General features: G+C 43.7%; 2 protein-coding genes across 2 annotated transcripts; both read left to right on the top strand.

Moving 5' to 3' along the window:
- Positions 1–147: 147 nt before the first annotated feature.
- On the top strand, positions 148–5,017 carry LOC308323827 (homeobox protein Hox-B6a-like). Its single transcript, XM_080775678.1, has 2 exons — positions 148–973; positions 4,448–5,017. The coding sequence occupies exons 1-2, from the start codon at positions 397–399 to the stop codon at positions 4,747–4,749; spliced, it is 879 nt and encodes a 292-aa protein (XP_080631804.1). The 5' UTR covers positions 148–396; the 3' UTR covers positions 4,750–5,017.
- Positions 5,018–19,566: 14,549 nt separating this feature from the next.
- LOC308324446 (homeobox protein Hox-B5a-like) lies at positions 19,567–24,052 on the top strand (the record flags this gene model as incomplete). Its single annotated transcript, XM_080776491.1, has 2 exons — positions 19,567–20,386; positions 23,621–24,052. The coding sequence occupies 2 exons, from the start codon at positions 19,567–19,569 to the stop codon at positions 23,866–23,868; spliced, it is 1,068 nt and encodes a 355-aa protein (XP_080632617.1). The 3' UTR covers positions 23,869–24,052.
- Between the last annotated feature and the right edge of the window lie 824 nt (positions 24,053–24,876).

The following is a 24,876-nucleotide window of genomic DNA, read 5'->3' as shown; positions in this document are numbered from 1 at the left end:
CCTCTCCCTCTCTCTCTCTCTCTCTCTCTCTCTCTCTCTCTCTCTCTCTCTCCCTCCAAGTCAAAAAGCTCAACATCAGATAAACATAGATAGCTGTAAAGCTGTAAAGCTGTAAAGCTGTATAGTTGGAACCAAAGTGTCGACCATAAAACATAACAACAAATCATAAAACGGACGCGCGGCGGACCGACCAACCGGACCCCACCGGACCCTCCGGGCCAGCACCGGTCAGCCCTCCTCTCTCTCTCTCTCTCTGCTTTAGCATCGTCTGCACCGTGCGTGCGTGCGCGAGGCGTGCGTGTGCACGCAGTGTGTGTGTGTGTGTGTGTGTGTGTGTATGTGTATTTTCTCGTCCTCTCGCCCGGCTCTCCTCTCGTCCTCCGCGGTGGCGGCGCAATGAGTTCGTATTTCGTGAACTCTTCGTTCCCGGTGTCTCTGCCGGGCGGCGGCGGGCAGGCGGACTCCTTCCTCGGGCAGATCCCTCTCTACTCGTCGGGCTACGCGGCGGCTGCGGCGGCCGCGGCGGACCCGCTCCGGCACTTCAGCCCGGTGTACGCCACCGGGGCGACCGGCGTCCATCACCCGCAGGACAAGCCTCCCTACGCGGGGTACCACCCCCACCACCACCACCACCCCTACCACCAGCCGAACGGAGCCTACGGCGGAGCCGCCTCCTCCTCCGCGGGGCACCGGGGGACACCGACCGGCGGTTCCCCCGGTGCGTGCGACTACGCGGCGGCCGCGGCATGCGCGGCTACCGCGGCGGCAGCCGCCAGCTTTTACCGGGACAAGGACTCGTCGTCCTCGGCGGTGTGCAGCCTGGACGATCACCCGCACATGGACCCTCGCAAGGCGGGGGAGTGCACGGTGGTGTCCGCCGGACTCAAAGGACTGATGTTCGGCGAGGCGCTGGACGAGAAGCAGCCTCACACCCCCGTCTATCCCTGGATGCAGCGGATGAACGCATGCAACGGTAACGGTCCTCTTTTAAATGCTTCTCCTCTCTTCTCTTCTCTTCTCTCTTCTCTCCAGTGTTTTATGACTCCCGTCCCGTCATAAAACGGGGGTGTTTTGTTTGGCTATATTTTTTGTGGCGGGTCGTAAAGATTGGAGAGAGAGAGAGAGAGGGGAACTGTCTGTTTGGTTCCATTCCATATCAGCTGCTGTTGTTCCTGTCCGTTGACCCGGCGGTCACCGGACCGGAATACAGCCCTGTCTGTCCGCTAGACAGATGGACAGATAGACACCAACAATAGAAAGTAACAAGTAACTAATAGAAAGTATGAATCACTTTCATTACTCTCTATCTGACAGACAGACGGACAGACACACCAACAGAGGAATAGCAAGTATATGCTCTCTCTCTCTCTCTCTCTCTCTCTCTCTCTCTCTCTCTCTCTCTCTCTCTCTCTCTCTCTCTATCTGCCGATAAGCTGATAGTTTCAACTCAAGACATTTTTCAGCCACAGATTAAAAGACGTCTATTTCTCTCTCCCCAACAAAGATAAAGGGGATTAATTAATTAAAGTAAAGCCATTTGTTTTAGTCACATTTTATCTCCGGTCGCTTCTGATTGTCGTCATTTATTTGGTTGTTATCGTGCAGAGGCAGAGCCTCGTGTCATTAACCCCGTCAGACCCGGGGCACTATGTACAGTAAATTATACTGTATTATTAGTGTTAGACAGTAGGCTACCATGTGTCACTGAGAGAGAAAGAGAGAAAGAGAGAGAGAGAGAGAGAGAGAGAGAGAGAGAGAGAGAGAGAGAGAGAGAGAGAGAGAGATGGCCAACTGTCGCAAAGTTCACACTTTAAGTGACGCGTCGCAAGGAGAGAAGTAGGCTAGAGCTTCTAAAGCAGTGAGTCAGGAATTATAAGGCTTCATATTGTTGTCACGTGCAGTTGTCTTTTTAAGACACAAAAACATGTCATATAGTTCCATTTAGCCAATCTGTAATTCATTACTTCAGCACAAAATAGGTACACAATGTGTCACTGAGAGTTACATATATAGCCTACAATTTGATTAACACTATAGGCCTACTGGTTAATTTGACCACAAAATTTGTATGTTCCATGTTTGTTAAAATGTTAAAATACTAATAATGATGAATAATAATATAATAGGCTATTATAGCGGCTCTACAAAACACGTTGTCATCATCACACACACACACACACACACACACACACACACACACACACACACACACACACACACACACACACACACACACAGCTATATATTTAAAAAATCTTAATAAATATGTCATCAAATACAGTGAAAGTGCACGTGCGTGAGCCTGCGGGGTTATAACTGTCTAACTTTTAGAATTATGGATCATGCGAGTCTCGTGAACTTTCATACATTTTTATTAGACATCAGATCCATTTTTATAAACTGTATTTAATATACAAGCCTTTTGGAAGTGCTTTCTGGACACAAAACAAAGCGAGTAGATATATTTAAGCTAACACCCTTATAGCCTATAGTCCCCAAACAACATGAGAGAGGGGGATAAATCACGGGCGCGGAATTCGGAGAGGATCCGGATTGAAGCCGAGCACTTCCTAATGGATCTGGGCTGATGTATTAGCGGCTTAAAGTGCCTCCATGTCTGTCTGTGATCCAGGTTGTGTTTTTATACTTTTACGTCTATTAGCACTGCTAATAGATAGCATATAGGCTCTGCTAATTTAGCAGAGCCTATAGGCTCTTTCTTAACCCAGCGACAGACAGAGTAGACAACATGCGACATGCAGAGACCGCATACAGACAGCCCTCTGTGGTTCAAATGACTGATAACAGACCGCATACAGACAGCCCTCTGCTCTGCGGTTCAACTGACTGAAAAGGCCGTGAATTCATTGTCTGTGAGTGTTTGGTGACGTGAGGGGGGGCTCTATGTGCACCAAAAACATGAGGCAATTAAGGCTTAATGGTAAATGGTGCATATATATAGCGCCTTTATCCAAGGCGCTTTACATAGATTGTGCATTACATTCACGTGCATGCACACACACATTCACACACCGATGGCGGAGAAACCATGCAAGGCACCAACCTGCACATCAGGAGCAATTAGGGGTTCAGAGTATTGCTCAAGGACACTTGGACACTAACTCTGGGGGAGCCTGCCCTACGGGGATCGAACCGGGAACCTTCCGGTTATACCATGCCATCCAGCCACTCTACCGCTGATCCAAGGTGGCGAAATATATCCTCCACATTATTAATATTTATTAGACTATTAGCCTATACTACTAATATAGTCATTTGAGTTCACAACGCGGCTCCTGCACCCGCCGGAATTAGTCCTTTTTACGTGGACATAATTATAATAACTTAATTAATATTCCATTACATTTCGGGGATAATTGCTGATGTGTAATACATAAGTCATGAATGAATAGGCCTACAGTGGTTTTAATATTATAAGTCTAGTTATTGTATCCAAACTATTGACATACATTATACATTTCATAGCAGTGCGTCTTTTGGTCCACGTGTGAGTAATTTATTGATCTCAGGGAGAACAACACTTATCCCGTGAATACATTTAGAACATGATTAGTGTAATATCTTATAGAACATAATTAGTGTAATATCTTATACACCTCAAGCCCTTTTGGCTGCTTGGCCAGTGGAAACCATATATTTTACGAGTTGAATAATTTGCATATCATTATAGTGCACTTTGACTATAGGGCAGTGTGTATAGCCTATTGTCGTGCAAATCTACTATATATCGGGTGCACCATTAATGTGTTGATGAGCACTAGACGCAAACACACGTGCGTGTGCCGTGTGGAGGCTGGCTACTGGATGTCATGTCAGCGTGCACGCGCACGCACGCGCACGCACGCGGTCCACAGAACCAGAACCGTGCAGTATAGAGTAACCAGAGACAGAATGGATCCAATCAAACATTAAACACTAAACCACATCAAAGATTCATTCAGGTTCTTCACACTGCAGTCAAAACGTCAGCGTCAATTTAATTTATCCGTCTGTAATTAACTCGCGAGGGATTTGACTGGATCTCTCTCTCTCTCTCTCTCTCTCTCTCTCTCCAATGCAATTCAATGGGGGTTTTATTGCCATCATGGGGAAAACATGTTTATGTTTGCCAGAGAACGTGCAGTGAAATAAGAGTAATATTTGACACTATAGGGCTGGATATGAATATGATGACAGAACTATAGAATACTAAGAATATGTGTAAACATGCAGAACTGATTATGGAAAACCAGGTTATTATTGAAACCACAAACAAACAAACAATGTGCATTTAAACAGTCTCTCTCTCTCTCTCTCTCTCTCTCTCTCTCTCTCTCTCTCTCTCTCTCTCTCTCTCTCTCTCTCTCTCTCTCTACATAAGTAAGTAGTTGTCCTTCATCTGGTTAATGTTTGACTATGTTCCTCTCTCTCTCTCTCTCTCCTCCAGGGAGCTTCGGGTCTCCGGGGCGCCGCGGCCGTCAGACCTACACCCGCTACCAGACCCTGGAGCTGGAGAAGGAGTTCCACTTCAACCGCTACCTGACGCGGCGCCGCAGGATAGAGATCGCGCACGCGCTCTGCCTCACCGAGAGACAGATCAAGATCTGGTTCCAGAACCGACGCATGAAGTGGAAGAAGGAGAACAAGGTCGTGACCTCCTCCTCAAACACCTCCTCCTCGTCCTCCTCCTCCTCCTCCTCACTCGGGACGGGAGGAGGAGGCGAAGAGGAGGAGAAGAGCTCGGAATGAGAGAGAGAGAGGGAGAGAGAGGGAGGAAAATAGAAGATCTACAAGATTACAACGCGTCCTGCAGAGACACAAGGAGAAATAAACTGAAAGAAAGTGATATAAAACAAAGATGGAGGAGAGAAAGGGATGGAAAAAGAGAATGTTTTTGTCCTCAAGAGACGATATAAAAACAATATCCTTTCAGAGACTCTATGTGAGCGTCACTCATTCACAGACATTCAGACACATTCAAAACACATACAAATACAAAATAATCTGTGAAATCTTGCAGGGATCGAGCTCGTGCATGCTGGCTGGCTGCGTGCGTGCGTGTGCACGTGAAGAGAAACTTTAAAAAACACTCCACGTGCGTGTGAAAGGACGGACGCGTCACGGCACGCGACAAACGAGACAATAATATACACCGCAATGGAAAATGTGGAGGGGGGGGGGTATATGAATTCATAATTCATATCATTATTATATGAACTTTTATAGAATAGGCTAATACATGCAACCATGCAGTCATCATAAGACAACAGAGGCAATTGCTGTTTTTTTTTAATCCTAGAACTTGTTGTAGCATCCATCCATTCATTTATCCATCCGTTCATTCCAAACAGAAAAATATCACTTATGTTCATTATTATTATTATAATTATGACTGTATATTATTTGTTGTTAAATATCTCTGTGTATATTCATGTTGTCTGTTGTCATGGTTACCTATTGTTTTTAGACAGAGTGGAACCTATTGGGTCTGACCCACCGCTGCGGATACAGTGTTGATGATATCATAAAAGTGTCGTGGATTTAATTTTAACTTAAATAAAATAAATCAGGACACAGTGAAACTACCTATAATGTATATGTTATTATTAATTATTATTATTATATTGAATTGCTATTATTATTATTATTCGTGTTCAGAAACTGTAGAAAAGTAAACCAATATTCTCCTTGTTCGGCGAAACAATTGTATTTCTTCTGTAACGCGCGTGCACAGTAAAGCTCGTGCATGTAACTGTGAGAGTGTAACACGTGGAACCAAATGGACCCGCATGCCATGCATGCGGGTCCATTTGGTTCCACGTGTTACACTCTCACAGTTACACAATTAAAATGCATAAATCAAACGACGGGGATTTTTTTTTACTGTGCACCCCCTCCCCCCCACCCACCCTCCATATGGTGCCTGCAGAATTTTTATTAAATTAATTATAGCTTATAAAATTCATTAGTTGGAACAGATCTACAAGCTGTTCATGGGATTCATGTGTGCAGATCTGTTCTTGTCGGCAAGCGTCGCCCATTGTGGCATGGAGCATACATTAAGATGCGGGGGGGGCTATTCAACAAACTACCTAAAAAAAAAAAACGAACTCGGGGAGAAATACGTTTATATGGTTATAATATTATATTTTAAGGCATTTGTTTTTATACGCTGTTTGTTTGTTTATGTAATTTTTATTTTTCTTGCCGAGGAAATCTACCTTATCTCTACTTTATTGAAAATGTTCCAATAATAAAATAAAAAAATAAAATAGCCTATACAGCTAAAGAATGTTGTATGGGGGGGGTCCTGGGGTGTGTGTGTGTGTGTGTGTGTGTGTGTGTGTGTGTGTGTGTCTGCGCGCGCCTCCGTGCGCGTGCACTGTCTACAGTATACACACTCAGTGACTTCTGAAAAAGTCTCGTGCATGACGGTCGGACTGCACGTCTTTTCTGTGGCGGGAGATTTATGGATTCATGGGCCTTTATGGCGGGTAATAGCTATAGAGGTCGCGTGCGTTCCATGCAGAAATATGAGCTATGTGTCACGCGCATGCACGCACGGTGGAAGATGATGTGTGTGCATGTGAATAAGGTACAAACAACATGAATAATAATTACACTAGTTTACAGACTATGCGTCTGTAAGTGTAAACTAATACAATTATACTTCAATGACTGAAGGGACAAACTTATTTCACTTATATAGTCTTACGGATAACATTTGGCCCTCGATCCCTTGGACCACACGCACGCAACGCACGCCACATAAACACAGTCCTTGAAGTCGGTAAAAACCCCGAGGCGTTGGTTTTCACACCCGCATCCATTATAGGGCCGCTGTATGCGCGCGCACCACGAGGCCATGCGGGCCGAAGTGTCAACGCGCACGTGCAACTGCGGCGGCGGGCCGGAGGGGAGTGACAGCGCACGCGCCTCCAGGCTTGACCTAATTGATGACCGGGAGAAAGTTGACCTGTCCTCCTACACACACACACACACACACACACACACACACACACACACTTCAGCCGAACAAAGTGGGCATGTCCGCAGTGACCCTTTGTCCCCTGAGTGACCAGGTGTAGTGAAGGTGCAGGTTTTGGTTTCTCACACACACACACACACACACACACACACACACACACACACACACACACACACACACTTCTATCTAAATCATATAGCTGTTTGTGTTGTGCCTTCATAAAGGCGCTATATAAAATGCGCCATTTACAATAATTGACCATATGGTTGCCTTTAATTGTTTTGCTGTTATGTTTATGTTTATGTTGTGAACTGATGTCAGGTGTTGTGATTGTAATGTTTAAGCATTTATTTACGAGTATTGAACCTATATGGTCTCCATCTTGTGCCACCTTTATGCCTAAACTTATTTGCCATGTTATACTATTTTGAAAATCATTTAAAAATAGTTCACCTAGCCGATCTACAAGTGTGAGCTTGTATAGATCAGCTATTTTAACTATTGTAAAAGTTTTTTAAATAGTAAAAAATGGCAAATAAGTTTTGGTATAAGGGCTGGCGCAAGATATAGTCCTATATATATGTGGGGCTGAAACCTTACGTCCAAAATCGTTTCTTTGCAGAAATCAAATGCAAAAACAGCAAAAATAGTAGATCTACACGTTCGCAGTATATCGGCTGTTTTTGTTGCTCCTTTTGTGTTACACTGTATTCCAAATTTCCAAAGTATATACGACATTCATTTACAATAAAAATAGAATATGGAGGTACAAAGGTTTCTGTCCGATGACATGCAACCATATTCAGTTGACTGCATGGGGTCCCTCAGGGCCCTATTATAGGCCCCTACTTATTTGTATTTATTTACCATCTAAGAAGGATATACAGCATGCAGTTTCATGTTGTTAATTCAATGCACTTGTTTTGTTGTGTGAGTTTGGTTTTACAGCGTGTGTGTGCGTGCCTGTGTGTGTGTGTGTGTGTGTGTGTGTCGTAGTTCAAAGGTCACATGGGTCATCACCATGCTGGCTCGTGACGTGACAGAATATATTTTTGACTGAATTTCAGGCCTAGACACAGCGCTATAGTGGCCTAGACACAGCCCTATAGTGGCCTATAGACACAGCCCTATATAGTGGCCTATAGACACAGCCCTATATAGTGGCCTAGACACAGCCCTATAGTGGCCTAGACACAGCCCTATATAGTGGCCTAGACACAGCCCTATAGTGGCCTAGACACAGCCCTATAGTGGCCTAGACACAGCCCTATATAGTGGCCTATAGACACAGCCCTATATAGTGGCCTAGACACAGCCCTTTAGTGGCCTAGACACAGCCCTATAGTGGTCTAGACACAGCCCTATAGTGGCCTAGACACAGCCCTATAGTGGTCTAGACACAGCCCTATAGTGGCCTAGACACAGCCCTATATAGTGGCCTATAGACACAGCCCTATATAGTGGCCTAGACACAGCCCTATAGTGGCCTAGACACAGCCCTATAGTGGCCTAGACACAGCCCTATATAGTGGCCTATAGACACAGCCCTATATAGTGGCCTAGACACAGCCCTATATAGTGGCCTAGACACAGCCCTGCAGATACAAAGATACCGTCTACCATTAATTATCAATGGAAGCACAGCGACATGAAGTTACATATGCATCAGACGTTTGTTACAACAAAAGTTACAACAGCTGCAAAAAAGTCGAGCTATAGTTTCAAGTCAACTTCAGCTAAAAATATATACAAATATAACACTTAAGTCAGTGCTTTCAGTGCACATTAAAATAACTTGGGGGGGAAATGGGGGGGACCTGCCACGGACATGCCTTGCTTATGCACAGACACGTTGGTGACCCCTAGGGGCCACAGTAAAGGATTCAAACCCCCAACCTGAGCTCTTATTCACAGCACGGAAGAACAGGCATGCAAGCGCACACACACGCACACACACACGCACACACACACACACACACACACACACACACACACACACACACACACACACACACACACACACACACTGTGAGTGCACCCCATACGTCTCCCTGACACACAGCACCAACAGACTGTCTGCTGGTTCATTCCTACTTATTCCAAATCTCCGGTCGGTCTCTGATTGCGTGGGTCTGAGAGAGGGAGAGATGTGTATATGTACGACACGCGCACACACACACACACACACACACACACACACACACACACACACACACACACACACACACACACACAGAGGGAGAGATGCTTTGTCTTGATTTGAGGAGCTGAAACGTGAGCCAATAACACTGAGCGTAACCTGTGAACTCAGGAGGAAGTAGAGCTGATGATAGCGTGCCTCTTATTTAGATAGCGTGATGATGTCGCTCTGTTTACCTGCCGGGCCGTTTGGAGACACTGCATCGTAGCATACGTGTACACACACGTACACTGCTCTGCTGAAGGACGTCTGATATGAAACTATGAGGCCGACATTTTAAATTGTATAGAGCAAGGGTGCCCAAAAGATCACATATGTGCAGGTATAGATCACATGACATGCCCCTAGCCTAGAGAATATTTAATTTAAATAAATAAATAAAAACTATTATTGGCATCTGCCACTTGAATTAATGAAGGTGACTTGATTGATTGACATCAAAAGGGCCTGTCAGCCCACAAACCCACAATGGGATACATTGTTTTCAAGAGTGTTGCTGCGCACAAACGTTGGTAGCATTATAAATTAAATACAAAAAAACATTCCACGTGCATTTGTCTTATATGTCAAAGCCTAGTCAAAGTCATAGGCCTACATATTTAAACTATTTTCAGCAATGGTATATTCTTTTCGTGGGTAGATCTTGTTATTTTCCTGGTATACAACGTCTTCCCCTCTCTGGAATCTGACAGAGAATGTTAACTGTGTTAAGAGTTCCACAATGAGGAGACAAATTCAACCAATGAGGATAGGCTATTTTACAATCAATTGATTATATAGTTGTTTGTGCTTTTACAATATCAAAGGAGATAGATGTTTGTTTCACCTCCATACGTCATTTATCATATTCTGTGTACAATGTTGTTTAAGAAACAATTAATGCATTGTATAATTATTTACAGATTAAATAGAACTTTGACAACTAGACCAAAGAAGATTAATAAAATATAGTATATCTATTTTCCCCAAACATAATGCTACAACAGCCCCATAGAAGGATTTAAAGTTAATACACACAATGCAGATTACTGGGAATATTCATATTATGACGCTAATGGCATTGAAGCATGTATGCAGTATGCACAACATTAATATAATTATGACAACAACATGGGAACTATATGCACATAGAATCTCCCCCACTAGTTTTACTTGTAAAACTGTGATGTGACAATAAACCTGATTCTGTGTTTACAAGATTAACTGAAAAGTTGTGTTAGATCCTAAAATAGCTCAGGTCTCACCACTACAAATACATGGTCAATTTGTCAGACAAACAAAGCATGTGTTATTGACCAATAAGTCCAAAGATCTTAAAGATCTGATCTGTCAGCAAAAAGAAAGTGATGAGAGTGTCTGACTCTCATTAACCCCTTCACCTCTAGCTGACCGGGCCTGGTCGCCCGAGGGCTCTAATCTCTGCATCCAAAACATATCTGTTTGAATCCTGAGGTCAATACAGTAGAAGTCTGGTCTCTACACCAGAGTTCAGAATACAATAGAAGTCTGGTCTCTACACCAGAGTTCAGAATACAGAAGTCTGGTCTCTACACCAGAGTTCAGAATACAGAAGTCTGGTCTCTACACCAGAGTTCAGAATAGAGTAGAAGTCTGGTCTCTACACCAGAGTTCAGAATTCAGTAGAAGTCTGGTCTCTACACCAGAGTTCAGAATACAATAGAAGTCTGGTCTCTACACCAGAGTTCAGAATACAGTAGAAGTCTGGTCTCTACACCAAGGTTCAGAATACAGTAGAAGTCTGGTCTCTACACCAGAGTTCAGGGTTTGAATCCTGGGTAAATATTCATGTGTGAAACTTACGGAGCGAAGCTTTAACTGCAGCCTGTTAGTTATGCTACTTTGTCAGCCCTTTAGGCAGGGAATGAAATGCCCTTGATTTTGTGTTGTTAGGGGTGTGTGTGCGTGTGTGTGTGTGTGTGTGTGTGTGCGTGTGTGTGTGTGTGTCTAAATGTGTGGAATGTGTGTGGACTCGGCAGCACTGGAGTGTGACGGCTAAAAACAGAGACTGTTCCATATGGAACACACACACACACACACACACAAAGAGGACAGATGAAGGATTCCAGATTTTGCGTGAAAAGATACAAATGATTCTGTGTGTGTGTGTGTGTGTGTGTGTGTGTGTGTGTGTGTGTGTGTGTGTGTGTGTGTGTGTGTGTGTGTGTGTGTGTGTGTGTGTGTGTGTGCGTGCGAGCGCGCATGTGCATACGCGCATGCGTGCATGTGTGCCCTTCCAGTGACACAGCATGCCCTTTCACAAAGGGGTCACGTATTCTAGGTCTGCACGCAGTACGCACACACACACACACACACACACACACACACACACACACACACACACACACACACACACACACACAAGTACATCCCCGTTCCATAATCAACAAATCATAAATCAGGAGAATTCCTCGTCAGGAAGTAGCCTCAACATTCCTATACCGTACAGCTGCAAACATCTACAGTATAGAAATACACAATGCTGCACATTCACACACTGCTGGATACAACATCTACAGTATGGAAATACATAATGTTGCACATTCACACACTGCTGGATACAACATCTACAGTATGGAAATACATAATGCTGCACATTCACACACTGCTGGATACAACATCTACAGTATGGAAACACACAATGTTGCACATTCACACACTGCTGGATACAACATCTACAGTATGGAAATACATAATGCTGCACATTCACACACTGCTGGATACAGCATCTACAGTATGGAAATACATAATGCTGCACATTCACACACTGCTGGATACAACATCTACAGTATGGAAACACACAATGCTGCACATTCACACACTGCTGGATACAACATCTACAGTATGGAAATACACAATGCTGCACATTCACACACTGCTGGATACGACATCTACAGTATGGAAATACACAATGTTGCACATTCACACACTGCTGGATACAACATCCATACAGTATGGAAATACACAATGCTGCACATTCACACACTGCTGGATACAACATCTACAGTATGGAAATACACAATGCTACACATTCACACACTGCTGGATACAACATCCATACGGTATGGAAACACATAATGTTGCACATTCACACACTGCTGGATACAACATCTACAGTATGGAAATACATAATGCTGCACATTCACACACTGCTGGATACAGCATCTACAGTATGGAAACACACAATGCTGCACATTCACACACTGCTGGATACAACATCCATACAGTATGGAAATACACAATGTTGCACATTCACACATTGCTGGATACAACATCTACAGTATGGAAATACATAATGCTGCACATTCACACACTGCTGGATACAGGCTTATTGTATAGAAACACATAAATAAACGGAAATAATACTACATTCATGATACAATCTATGGATGGAAAAAACAGAATGCTACATGCAACCAGTGGTCCTGGAGGAGGTTCCAGGTGGTCCCCATAGCTATATGAATAGGATGGAGTGGGTATAACCAAATGGACCGTTGTAGATCCTTAACTCTTGAGAGCGTAAAAGTATTGTTAAAAACAAGTGCATTACTTAATTTCCAAGAAGTCTACACAATTAGAGAATTTATAGGATAATTGTTATTTTGATCAACGTTTGCCTGGTATCTCTTATTGGACAACATCTTATGCAATGACAAAAAAATATTAAAGTTTTGGGTCTGAGTGATGTCATCAAATGGTGGTTGTGGCGCAAAATGCAGAATAAATAAATGGACCTTGATGTGAAAAGGGTTGAAAACCTCTGCACTGTAAAGACATATATAATATGGCAGCTTTGTGGAAATTATCCTACATTCATACGCGATGTAGAAGCTACAGCATGGAAATGCTTTATAATACTCACCATTAAACTATATAGAAACATTCACACTGGAATATGGAAATACAGATTACACAATGCTACATTCATACTACATGTATATGGAAGCTCGTCTATGGAAATAGAATGATACATTCATACATACTATATGGAAGTTATGAAAATACTAATGATGCTATACGTTCATAATACTGGATAGGCTTACTATAATCCATGCCATCTTAATACCAAGGCTACAATTAAACTCAGATAGCATGTTATTTAGATTAGATTAAATTAGGTTCATTGTTGAACTGGTATCCTATAGTTTGTATTTCAATACTTTTCTGATAGTATATTGTTTAGGCCAGTGGTTCTGATTTTAGTGACAGCTGTAATGTGGGCTTTGAATTAGAGCGGACTGTCCAGGACAACACCACCAAGGTTCTGACTGTCCAGGACAACACCACCAAGGTTCTGACTGTCCAGGACAACACCACCAAGGTTCTGACTGTCCAGGACAACACAAGGTTCTGACTGTCCAGGACAACTCCACCAAGGTTCTGACTGTCCAGGACAACTCCACCAAGGTTCTGACTGTCCAGGACAACGCCACCAAGGTTCTGACTGTCCAGGACAACTCCACCAAGGTTCTGACTGTCCAGGACAACAACACCAAGGTTCTGACTGTCCAGGACAACACCACCAAGGTTCTGACTGTCCAGGACAACAACACCAAGGTTCTGACTGTCCAGGACAACACCACCAAGGTTCTGACTGTCCAGGACAACACCACCAAGGTTCTGACTGTCCAGGACAACACCACTAAGGTTCTGACTGTCCAGGACAACACCACCAAGGTTCTGACTGTCCAGGACAACACCACCAAGGTTCTGACTGTCCAGGACAACGCCACCAAGGTTCTGACTGTCCAGGACAACGCCACCAAGGTTCTGACTGTCCAGGACAACGCCAAAGGTTCTGACTGTCCAGGACAACGCCACCAAGGTTCTGACTGTCCAGGACAACGCCACCAAGGTTCTGACTGTCCAGGACAACAACAAATGTTCTTGGATGTTGGTAGTGTCTGATAAATGATTACATAACGTTGTAAATTGTAAAGACATAATAGGTGTACATATTCCAACATACTGTACATACTGACGTGCTGTAGGTTGTATTAGAAGTGTGGGTTATGACTCGAGGGCACCACAAGGATTCCTGCGTTTAGCAAACTTTACTAATGTATAATGCACTTCCTAATAGCAGACTTTACTGCATGATGTTACTGCACTTCCTAATAGCAGACTTTACTGATGTTACTGCACTTCCTAATAGCAGACTTTACTGATGTTACTGCACTTCCTAATAGCAGACTTTACTGATGTTACTGCACTTCCTAATAGCAGACTTTACTGATGTTACTGCACTTCCTAATAGCAGACTTTACTGCATGATGTTACTGCACTGACTACGGTCAGTATACATACAGACTCACAAGCAACACACAAGAACCTGTCGGATGGCTTGGTCAACAATTATGGTCATTAATATGGAACTGTAGCTCGGCCACAGAACAGGAGACTAGTCCGTCACTAACAACTACACTAGGAAGTGCCATGCGCCTCATAAGCCACAGCCAATGAGAGCTCACCTCTCTATAAACTCCCCGCATGGAACGTCCCTCAGCCAATGAGAGCCAATGAAATAGAACATGCACGTTCAGCCAAACCAGGGGGTAACTTAAATATCCAGGAAACAAAGTCCTGCGTTACACACATCACAGTCTGTCATATAATGCAGTGGTTCCCAACCTTTTTCATGTCCAGGACCCCCACATTGACACTGATTATCCTGTGGACCACCCATTTGAAAAGATAAGCCAGGGACCCCCCTATAAGAGAAGATTTAGTGTCTCAGTAAACTATAGGATCATAGAATGCAGAGAGACAGTGTAGTGTCTCAGTATTCAGTATAGGATCATAGAATGCAGAGAGACAGTGTAGCGTCTGAGTAAACTATAGGATCATAGAATGCAGAGAGACAGTGTAGCGTCTCAGCGTCTCAGTGTATAGCGTCTCAGTAAACTATAGGATCATGGAATGCAAAGAGACCGTGTAGCGTCTCAGTAAACTATATGGATCACAGCTAAACCACCACAAATAATAATCTGTATATTTAAATATAGGAACTAAAGGATGCCGTGCAGGTAAACAAATTAAACTATATCTTCAGTCTAAGGTAGACCTATACTGTATATAGAAGTAGGATATAATCCACACTACTAAGGCTACATGCTTACACTACAGGAACATCATGGAAAAAAACACATTTCTTCATCTCCTCGTCCATTATTGTTATTCTGATTGGCTGTCAGGTGTCCAATCAGGTCAGGACACATGTCTGTCAACAGTCTCTAGACTATGCGTTATGATGTCATGACAACCACGGTAAAAAAACTGCAGCATCTGTTTGGTGGACCGTGCATAACGCTGCTTACATTACAGTTTGTTTGATGTTCTCAACAATATATCTTTTTTTAAATCCTCTCGAATGATCTAATTTGTTCACTCATCTCCTTATCTGTTATTGATCAAATATTAGGACTATTGTTCACGTGTGTGTCTGTGCGTGTGTGTGTGCATGCGCGTGTGCGTGCGTGCACGTGTGCGTGTCCATGTGTACCGATATGGCTACAGTGATATTTGTCGAGATGTGGACAGTTATAAATAGGCTACAGTTTTAATAATTCAATTAGATGTGAATGTTTTGTTGATATTAAATATATCAACAATAGTTAAATATATATCTCTGACTATAGACCAGGGGTTTTCAACTGATTGTGAACCAGGGACCACCACCATGACTTTAAGAATCAACCTGGGGACCACTGTTGTGTTGCAGTGGGATATGGGCTAAGATTAGTGCTTTCGTAACACTTGATATGGAATGCATACCAAGTCTGTTTCTCAAACGATGGTCCACGGACTTAACTGGTATCCAGTTATTACAGTACTGACACATGTGGCCCTATCTTGGGCATGCCTATATATATTATATATATATATATATATATATATATATATATATATATATATATACGTGCAAGATATCATGATGACATGATTGTATGGGCACATTTCCTAATAATAATGACTCAATCAGGCAAGCTGGTATACACTTACCCTTCTTGAGATATTCGAACTGCCTTTTCTATGTAATTTCTTAACCTCAGACTTCCCAGTAATTCTGATACCGTTGACGCACTTCCAATGAACAGTGCACAGAAGCTTAGTGGAAGAAAATAAAATATATTCACATTGCTACATTACTAAATGCATGATCAGGGACCACATGCAATACCTCCACGGACCACCAGTGGTCCACAGACCACCTGTTGAAAACCCTGCTATAGACGTGCATAACCACTAGTTCATTATAGTTCTTAGAGCAGTGGTTCTCAACCTTCTCAGACCACTGGGTATTGTAGTTCTTAGTGGTTTTCAACATTCTAAGACCGATGTGTATTGTAGTTCTTAGTGGTTCTCAACCTTCTCAGACCGCTGGGTATTGTAGTTCTTAGTGGTTCTCAACCTTCTCAGACCACTGGGTATTGTAGTTCTTAGTGGTTCTCAACCTTCTCAGACCACTGGGTATTGTAGTTCTTAGTGGTTCTCAACCTTCTCAGACCGCTGGGTATTGTAGTTCTTAGTGGTTCTCAACCTTCTCAGACTGCTGCCCAAAATAATCATATTTGAGTCGAGGCATTACATTTAGTTTAACCATAAATATGGTGAAATCTATAAGCTCACAATGCCACAACACATTGTGTACAATCGTTGTGAGCTTGTAGATCTGCTATTTTCCAGAAATGTATAATTTGACAGTTTGGCCAGTTTTTTCTTATATGCCTATCAGTTTATTACCTAAAGTTTGATGCAACTTTTCTTAGTATTAAAAAGGGTCTTAAATGTCCTTAAATTGTCACTTAACCGTCATCTGGGGACCCCCTGGGGGCCCCGAGCCACAGGTTGAGAAACACCGTCCTATCTAAATGACGTCCAGCTGCTGTGAGTTCAATCACAACCATAATGTCTTCACTTGTTTGTTTTTTATCGATTTGGACCAAAAACATCAACCTCTGGCGACACATCGAGTGTATTATTATCATAGTGGATGTTTTTATAATAGTGTTGACATTATGTCTGTTTAATGTGTTGAACGCTGCTGTGAGGAGACAGTCAACACATTACCACCTCCTTTATGACCATTACATCACTTTAGGGTGCTTATTGTACCATTACATCACTTTATGGACCAATAAGGATGCTTATTTCACCATTACGTCACTTTATGGACCAATAAGGATGCTTATTTCACCATTACGTCACTTTATGGACCAATAGGGATGCTTATTTCACCATTACGTCACTTTATGGACCAATAGGGATGCTTATTTCACCATTAGGTCACTTTATGGACCAATAGGGATGCTTATTTTACCATTACGTCACTTTATGGACCAATAAGGATGCTTATTTCACCATTACGTCACTTTATTGAGCAACAAGTGCAATGTTTTGTTATGAGCAAATACTTTGATTTTACACTATGATGCCATCATATAGCAGGATACAATATATTTTCTTAACATTAATAACGTTAATAATACAATATAGGCTACTACTGTAGCCATGTGAGGTTATGTCATGATGACCTTGCTTGCGTTAATTATGTCCAATTGCAGCAGTGTGTAGTTTCATGATAATTATGCACAGCCAGGGACGTGCACACATAGACATCAAAGGGGGCTTCAGCCCCTGCCCTTTTACCTGTCTATAAAACAACTAACTGCCCTCTCCAGGAATGCAGCATTCACTACATGGTGAAAGAAATACAAATGCCCCTCCTCTCCTTTCCATGCCATATACTGGAAGGCAGCGTTCAGGAGAATTGCTTTTTTCCGAAGTCTCCTGAACTTGAATGCAGCATTTTGCATTGAACACATTTCTTTAGAAATCCAATGTCGTTACACCGCATCTCCACTAAGCTAAAGAGTACTGGGTTTGCGCACCGAAAATAGCTGATCTACAAGCTCTCAACGCGTCTCAATGCGTTGTGAGCTTAATTGTAGATCTGCTATTTTGGCTATTTTTGTCCAAAAGTGCCCTCTTATGGGATTTCAGCCCCCACCTCTCTAACACTCTGCACGTCCCTGTGCAGCAGTGTATGTGTTGTTGTAGGCCTAACTGATTGGTCGGTCTGTGATTGAGTGTTTGTGATTGGTGCTATTTTTTAATTAATGTCAGATTTCTGTTCTGTTTGAGTCTGTCAGTAAAAGTTGAACCACCTGTATTATTTTCCTTTGCATCAATTCAAAACTCATATGAACATGCTTCAGATTATTTAAGCTCACAGTTTTTTTAAGATGATATATTTTAAAAAGTGAACAGAAAACATCCGCCTCTATAACTACTACTAATATACAATATCCTATAAGCTCCACTGGGCTGTTAGCGTAGCATTTAGCAGCCTTTAGGGGCCTATTCATATTCTGTTATTAATGTTGTCAATTTATGGACAGTGGCTCCAATTTCAACCCATAAAGGTCAACACATGTGTTTAAATTATCTGGAGAGGAGAGGAGAGGAGAGGAGAGGAGAGGAGAGGAGAGGAGAGGAAATCATTTTTATAGTCCTTAAGGATTAAGAATCTTACCCTGATGTCTTTCAAACTGTTTTAGAGCAACTGGTCTGCCAGCTCTCTCTGTGTGTGTGTGTGTGTGTGTGTGTGTGTGTGTGTGTGTGTGTGTGTGTGTGTGTGTGTGTGTGTGTGTGTCGGGTGGGTGGGTGCAATAAATTATGTGCGCGGTAGGTGGCGCTCTGACATCATCAGCCTGCTGCACCTCTCAGACCTTCTGAACGCATACAGCTGAGAGAGAGAGAGAGAGAGAGAGAGAGAGAGAGAGGGAGAGAGTTGGCGAACCAACATCTTTACCAACTACGCCCCCCCCCTCGCTCGGTTCGGCCCGGTTCGGCCCACTACGTCATCATTACAAACCAAACATGAATTAGATTCTCTCCAAGAAGTAATCTGTGACAATTTACGAGTGGTCAACAAAGGCACGTGACTGACCCCCCCCCCCCCCCCACACACACACACACTCACTCCTCCCTCCCTCTCTCTCTCTCTCTCTCTCTCTCCCAAACACACACACACACTGTATACTATAGCCTATAATACACGCACGCACGCTATGCGCGCGCGCGCACGGCCACCCCACCCCCATATTTGGCCGCTCGGCTCAGCGTACATAGCAGCTAAATAGTGTACAGTTGAAGTGCGCCGCTATAATTCACTAATACATCATAAATCGTTGAAAGTAGCCGCGCCGCACCGTAACGAGCCGAGAGGAGAAAGCCCAACAAATCACCGTCTGGACGGTCGGTCGGTCGGTCGGTCGGTCCGCGGCCCACCGCTCTGTGCCTCCGACTCCCGCCGGCTCCCGCTTCCCCCCCCAACCCCCCAAAAACACGCTTTTAAATGAGCTCCTACTTTGTGAACTCCTTCTCAGGGCGCTACCCAAACGGCCCCGACTATCAACTCCTAAATTATGGAGGAGCGACGGCGAGCGGCGGCGGCGGCGGGGCGGTGAACGGCGGCGGTGGGGCCGCCTCGTACCGGGGGGAGCCCGGCATGCACCAGCACCACCACCCCGCCGCGGGGAGCACCGGCTCCTACCCCGCCTACACCTACAACGGAATGGACCTGACTGTCGGCGGAGGGGCCCGGGGAGGAGGAGGAGGCGGAGGGACACACTTCACCGGAGGAGGGGGAGACTCCTCCCGGGGATACGGATCACCGACCCCGGTGCAGGTCCCGGAGCGAGGCTTCGTCGTCTCCAGGCAGCAGCAGCAGCCGCCCGGCAGCTGCTCCGTCGCCTCCGCCGCCGCGGAATCCCTGCTGTCCTCCCCGGGAGGAGGAGGAGGAGAGCCGGGCATGAAGGCGTCCTCCTCCCCGCTCTCCTCCTCCGGACACGGTAACCTCAGCTCCCCGTCCTCCGGTCACAGTGCCACGGCCCCGCCGGGAGGAGGGCAGCCCCGCTCCGGCTTCAGCGACCTGGAGGACGGCTCGTCGGAGCCTGAGGACCACCACCACCACCTCCACCTCGGAGGCGGCAACCCGGCGGCCCTAAGCCGGACAGCGCACCTCCAGGCCGGCCACAAGCAGGAGGGAGGACTGCCCGGAGCCTCCTCCTCCTCCGGCGGCACGAGCACGTCGTCAGCCGCGGCCATGACGCCGGGAGGCGGCGAGGCACCTCCACAGATATTCCCCTGGATGAGAAAACTACACATAAACCATGGTATATATAGGAGAATTATTATATCTGCCCATATGGTATATAATTATTCTGTTAAAACTACACAATAACCATGGCGAATTATTACTGTCCACGTATTATTATACTGTTAAAACTCCACATTAAACATGGTATATGATAGGAGAATTAAGGAGAATTATATACTGTTTCTGTCCATGTATGATAGGATTATTATCCGGTTCGATATTATACATTATGTAACTCCACATTAAACATAAGCTACATGAGAATGATTAGGTGTTCTGTCCTAAAAACTGTATAGGATAATTATTCTGTTACATAGTCTAATGATAGGAGTGGAACAACATGGTTCTGTTAGGAGTGGAACATGGTTCTGTTCTGTTTGACAGCTGCGCACATAATAATACACCTGGTTTTAGGACAATCAAACATGCAGGCGCGTTAATTTACACACTTCAGGTTCGGAGTGACAGCTATAGAGTCGACGTTTTATTATTGCTGTTTGTTCAGGCGTGAAAGACAGCAATATGTCCATATATATATATAGGCTGCTATAGGCTACTTCAATACAATACAATGTCCATAGGCTGCTATACTTCAATACAATACAATGTCCATAGGCTGCTAGGCTACTTCAATACAATACAATGTCCATAGGCTGCTATACTTCATTGATTGAGTTTATAGAAATGGGTCCAGTTCAAGGAAGGTACAGGTCAATACACAATCTGCCTATATACGAGGATATAAGTAAGACCAGAAAAAAGCACTATATATGAGACTTGTTTACATCAGGGTCCTCCGATTTCAATGAATCATTTAGGAGACGTATAGCCTACAAATATATATTAGCTATCTTTCTAAAGGCAACAAATCGTCTGTCGATACGACACACATTTAAATATAAACAATAATAGTTATATATAGCAAATATGTTCTCTCAGCCTCAGACTGATCCACACATCAGTGTTTTGATCGTATTGTTGTGTCGGGGAACACATCGTAAATAATGCAGTAATGTGACATGTTGTCAGTGTCATGATGGGAACATGTTTTGATTCGTCCGTCTCGACTGACTGACTGACTGATTGACTGAATGACTGGCTGAATTCACTTGGACATGCTGATGGCTCATTATACGTCTTATTTTATTTAGGATCATTTGAAAATCACTGTAGATGAGATTAGATTATTCTCTCGAATAATTCGCCTATTTTTCCACCATTTATTGTGTGCATTAAATGCACAGACAGAATGATTGACGTGGGTATATTTATTTGTCTTGTAGCTCACTTCAAACCATGTTGATGTTATTGGAGTTTTCACTGGGAGATGCAGATAACATTTAGGAAGTCTGTCTGTACATTGACGTGTTTCTGTCACAGACATGAGACAGACAGACAGACAGACAGACAGACAGACAGACAGACAGACAGACAGACAGAAAACAGACAGACAGACGAGTCGATACGTTTTGACTGGCTGTAGGCTCTATACACTATACACAGTTTCAACTTTCAACAGTTGAGTTGAGTTCAAGTTTCTCGTCTACAGGTTTTCATTCAGGTGTGTGTGTGTGTGTGTGTGTGTGTGTGCTTGCGCGCGCGCATCGGCCTGTTTGTTTAAGCGCGTGGGGTCGGTAATTCGCCGTGATTTTTTTCCTCCTGTCGGTGCCTCCTCTGGGCTTCTCTCTCTCTCTCTCTCTCTGGCCCTAGTCTTTCCTTTTTTATTTCAGCGAATTCCACAAAAGTCCCATAAATCTGTCAGGTCGTCTAGAGAAAGAGCGAGAGAGCGAGAGAGCGAGAGAGAGAGAGAGAGAGAGAGAGAGAGAGAGAGAGAGAGAGAGAGAGAGAGAGAGAGAGAACAGGAAAGCTTTAGAAGTCGCCTGGTTCCTTTGAAAACGTGCAGCTTTATTACGTGCGGGGACTTTATTAGCGAGGTGACACGGAGGAGGGGAGGCCGAGGCCAGGCTGCCCTGCCGGGGTCAGAAAGCCGAGGAAGGGAGTCAGGGACCGGGGAGAGTGTTGGAGAGGTTTAGGAATGTGTGGAGAGAGAGAGAGAGAGAGAGAGAGAGAGAGAGAGAGAGAGAGAGAGAGAGAGAGAGAGAGAGAGAGAGAGAGAGAGAGAAACAGTAAAAGTGTCGAAGAAAAGGAGCTTCTTTTTCCCACAGAAGAAAAATAACAGAGGCTGTCATGATGACAGACAGACAGACAGACAGACAGACAGACAGACAGACAGACAGACAGACAGACAGACAGACAGACAGACAGACAGACAGACAGACAGACCCGCGTCTTTTACGCATTTTACGCAGTGGAAAAACAACAACCCTCACGTAGAGTCCATTAAACTGTCACTGTGTTCGCGTTTAGATTTACATTCAACATTTACGTTCAACCACTTCCACACAAAGCGTCCGGGTCCTATATATGTAGCATATATTGGGGCGTTTGGAAATGGGCTGCATGCGGAAAGGTGCAACTATAAGTTGTGAGCTGTTCAGAACGGCTTAAGTGTTTAATTTATTGCCTATACTTATCTGTCTAACAACGGCTGTCGCTTATATATAAGAGAGCTTTAGATACAATTTTTAGGCATTTATCAGACGCTCTTTAACCCAGAGCGAGAACAACACATGGTATAATACATGAAATTCATAGAGATATATAGTCATCAAAGAATCATGCGTATAAGCTAAAAAATCTAACATCCGCCTATATGCTATATAATATGTATACAATTAAACTGCACTATAGGTGCTACAGTAGGCCTATATGTCTACATAAAATGCTATATCTAAAGGCCATGCATTGAGTCTGTGCATACCGCCTGTAAGGTCGTCGAGGCTAGGGGGTAAGTGGTGCGGGCTAAGATGGAGTTACATATCATATACAGCAGCTCACAGATAAGCAACTAAGCGGTTTACACACTGTAGTGTTCGCTTTGGCATATTATCTTAATTATTTTCGGCAAGCGACGCGACATTAAACGAGTATAAATTAGGCGGTCCCCTATGTAACCGTATAACCTATATCTGTACATCTTTAAATGTTCTGAATTGAAAAATGGAGGACCCTGGATCATGTAAACAATAAGTTTCAGTGCTTTTTCTTATGGTTTTATCCTCAGTAGCAGTTTTTGTATTAGCCTGTACTTGAACTGCACCCATTCTACAAACTGTTAATCCAATTATTTTCAATAAATCTTTCACTCAACCTGACCCTCCTCCACCCTCCACTCCACCCACCCCTCCAGACATGGCCGGGCCGGACGGGAAGCGCGCCCGGACGGCCTACACCCGCTACCAGACCCTGGAGCTGGAGAAGGAGTTCCACTTCAACCGCTACCTGACGCGGCGCCGCAGGATAGAGATCGCGCACGTGCTCTGCCTCACCGAGAGACAGATCAAGATCTGGTTCCAGAACCGACGCATGAAGTGGAAGAAGGACAACAAGTTGAAGGGCATCAGCGGCCTGGTGGGGACCCCCGGGGGGGCCTTCTAGCCGTGAGCGGCCTGGTGGGGACCCCCGCCCCCGGCCCCGGGGCGGCCTTCCAGCCTTGAACGGCCTGGTGGGGACCCCCGGAGGGGAACGGCCTTCCAGACATGCAGCCATGACTTTATTATAGATTATAAAAGATGAATAATATTAAATTAACATGTATACGCGAGGTCGTTGATTTTGGAGCCTCTGCAAGATGGAAGGAAAAAACTATAAAATCACTCAAAACACACATCGAGGAGAAACTGAAGAAAAAATGTTTAAAAAAAAAAGACAAATATAAAGAGAAGAAGAAGAAGAAGAAGAAGAAGAAGAAGAAGAAGAATATATCTATTTGCAAGACAGATTTTAAAAAGGAATACAAAAAAAAGACAATCTACGTTTTTCAACAGATTCCAAACGTAGGTGTTTGTTTAACCAAACTGGTTGGAATCAGCTCAGAAAATAAATGTATATCGCAGCACTTTTTTTTTTTAAATCCGCATGCATGTTCGTTCGTTCGTTAAGTGGTTTTATTTTTAATACCGCAAAGAAATAAATAAATAAACTGTACAAAGAAGAAGCAGTTATTGGACTGCAACTGAGTGTTTGTTGTTGGTACTTTTTGCTTCTGTCAAAAAATATACAAAGTTAGTGTTTTGATTATTTTTGTCTAAAGTATCCTACTTGTTTTTGGAGGAAGTGGAAGTGAAACTACCTAAATCTACCAATTATCTACCTGCCAATAAGGTGCTGTTTTATTGTCGGAATACCATTATTGTTTTTACATGTCTATAGTTGATTATGTTATTATTATATAATTATTATAATTATTATGGAGAAGAAAAATGCTTTGTGGACATATTAAGTTGGCATGATGAAAATAAGCATCAATTCGTCGAACTTTTAACTTATTTAGAACCTTTATAACGTCGAGTCGTCGAGCATTTTATACCGTTTTAAGTTTACAGCTTTTTATAAAGGAGCGTCTCTCTCTCTCTCTCTCTCTCTCTCTCTCTCTCGTTGTTGGTC

Source organism: Protomyctophum bolini (genome assembly GCF_963924005.1).
Source record: "Protomyctophum bolini genome assembly, chromosome: 11".
NCBI lineage: Eukaryota > Metazoa > Chordata > Actinopteri > Myctophiformes > Myctophidae > Protomyctophum > Protomyctophum bolini.
The sequence above is the reverse complement of the archived record's forward strand: the minus strand, read 5'-3'. Positions and strand labels throughout refer to the sequence as shown.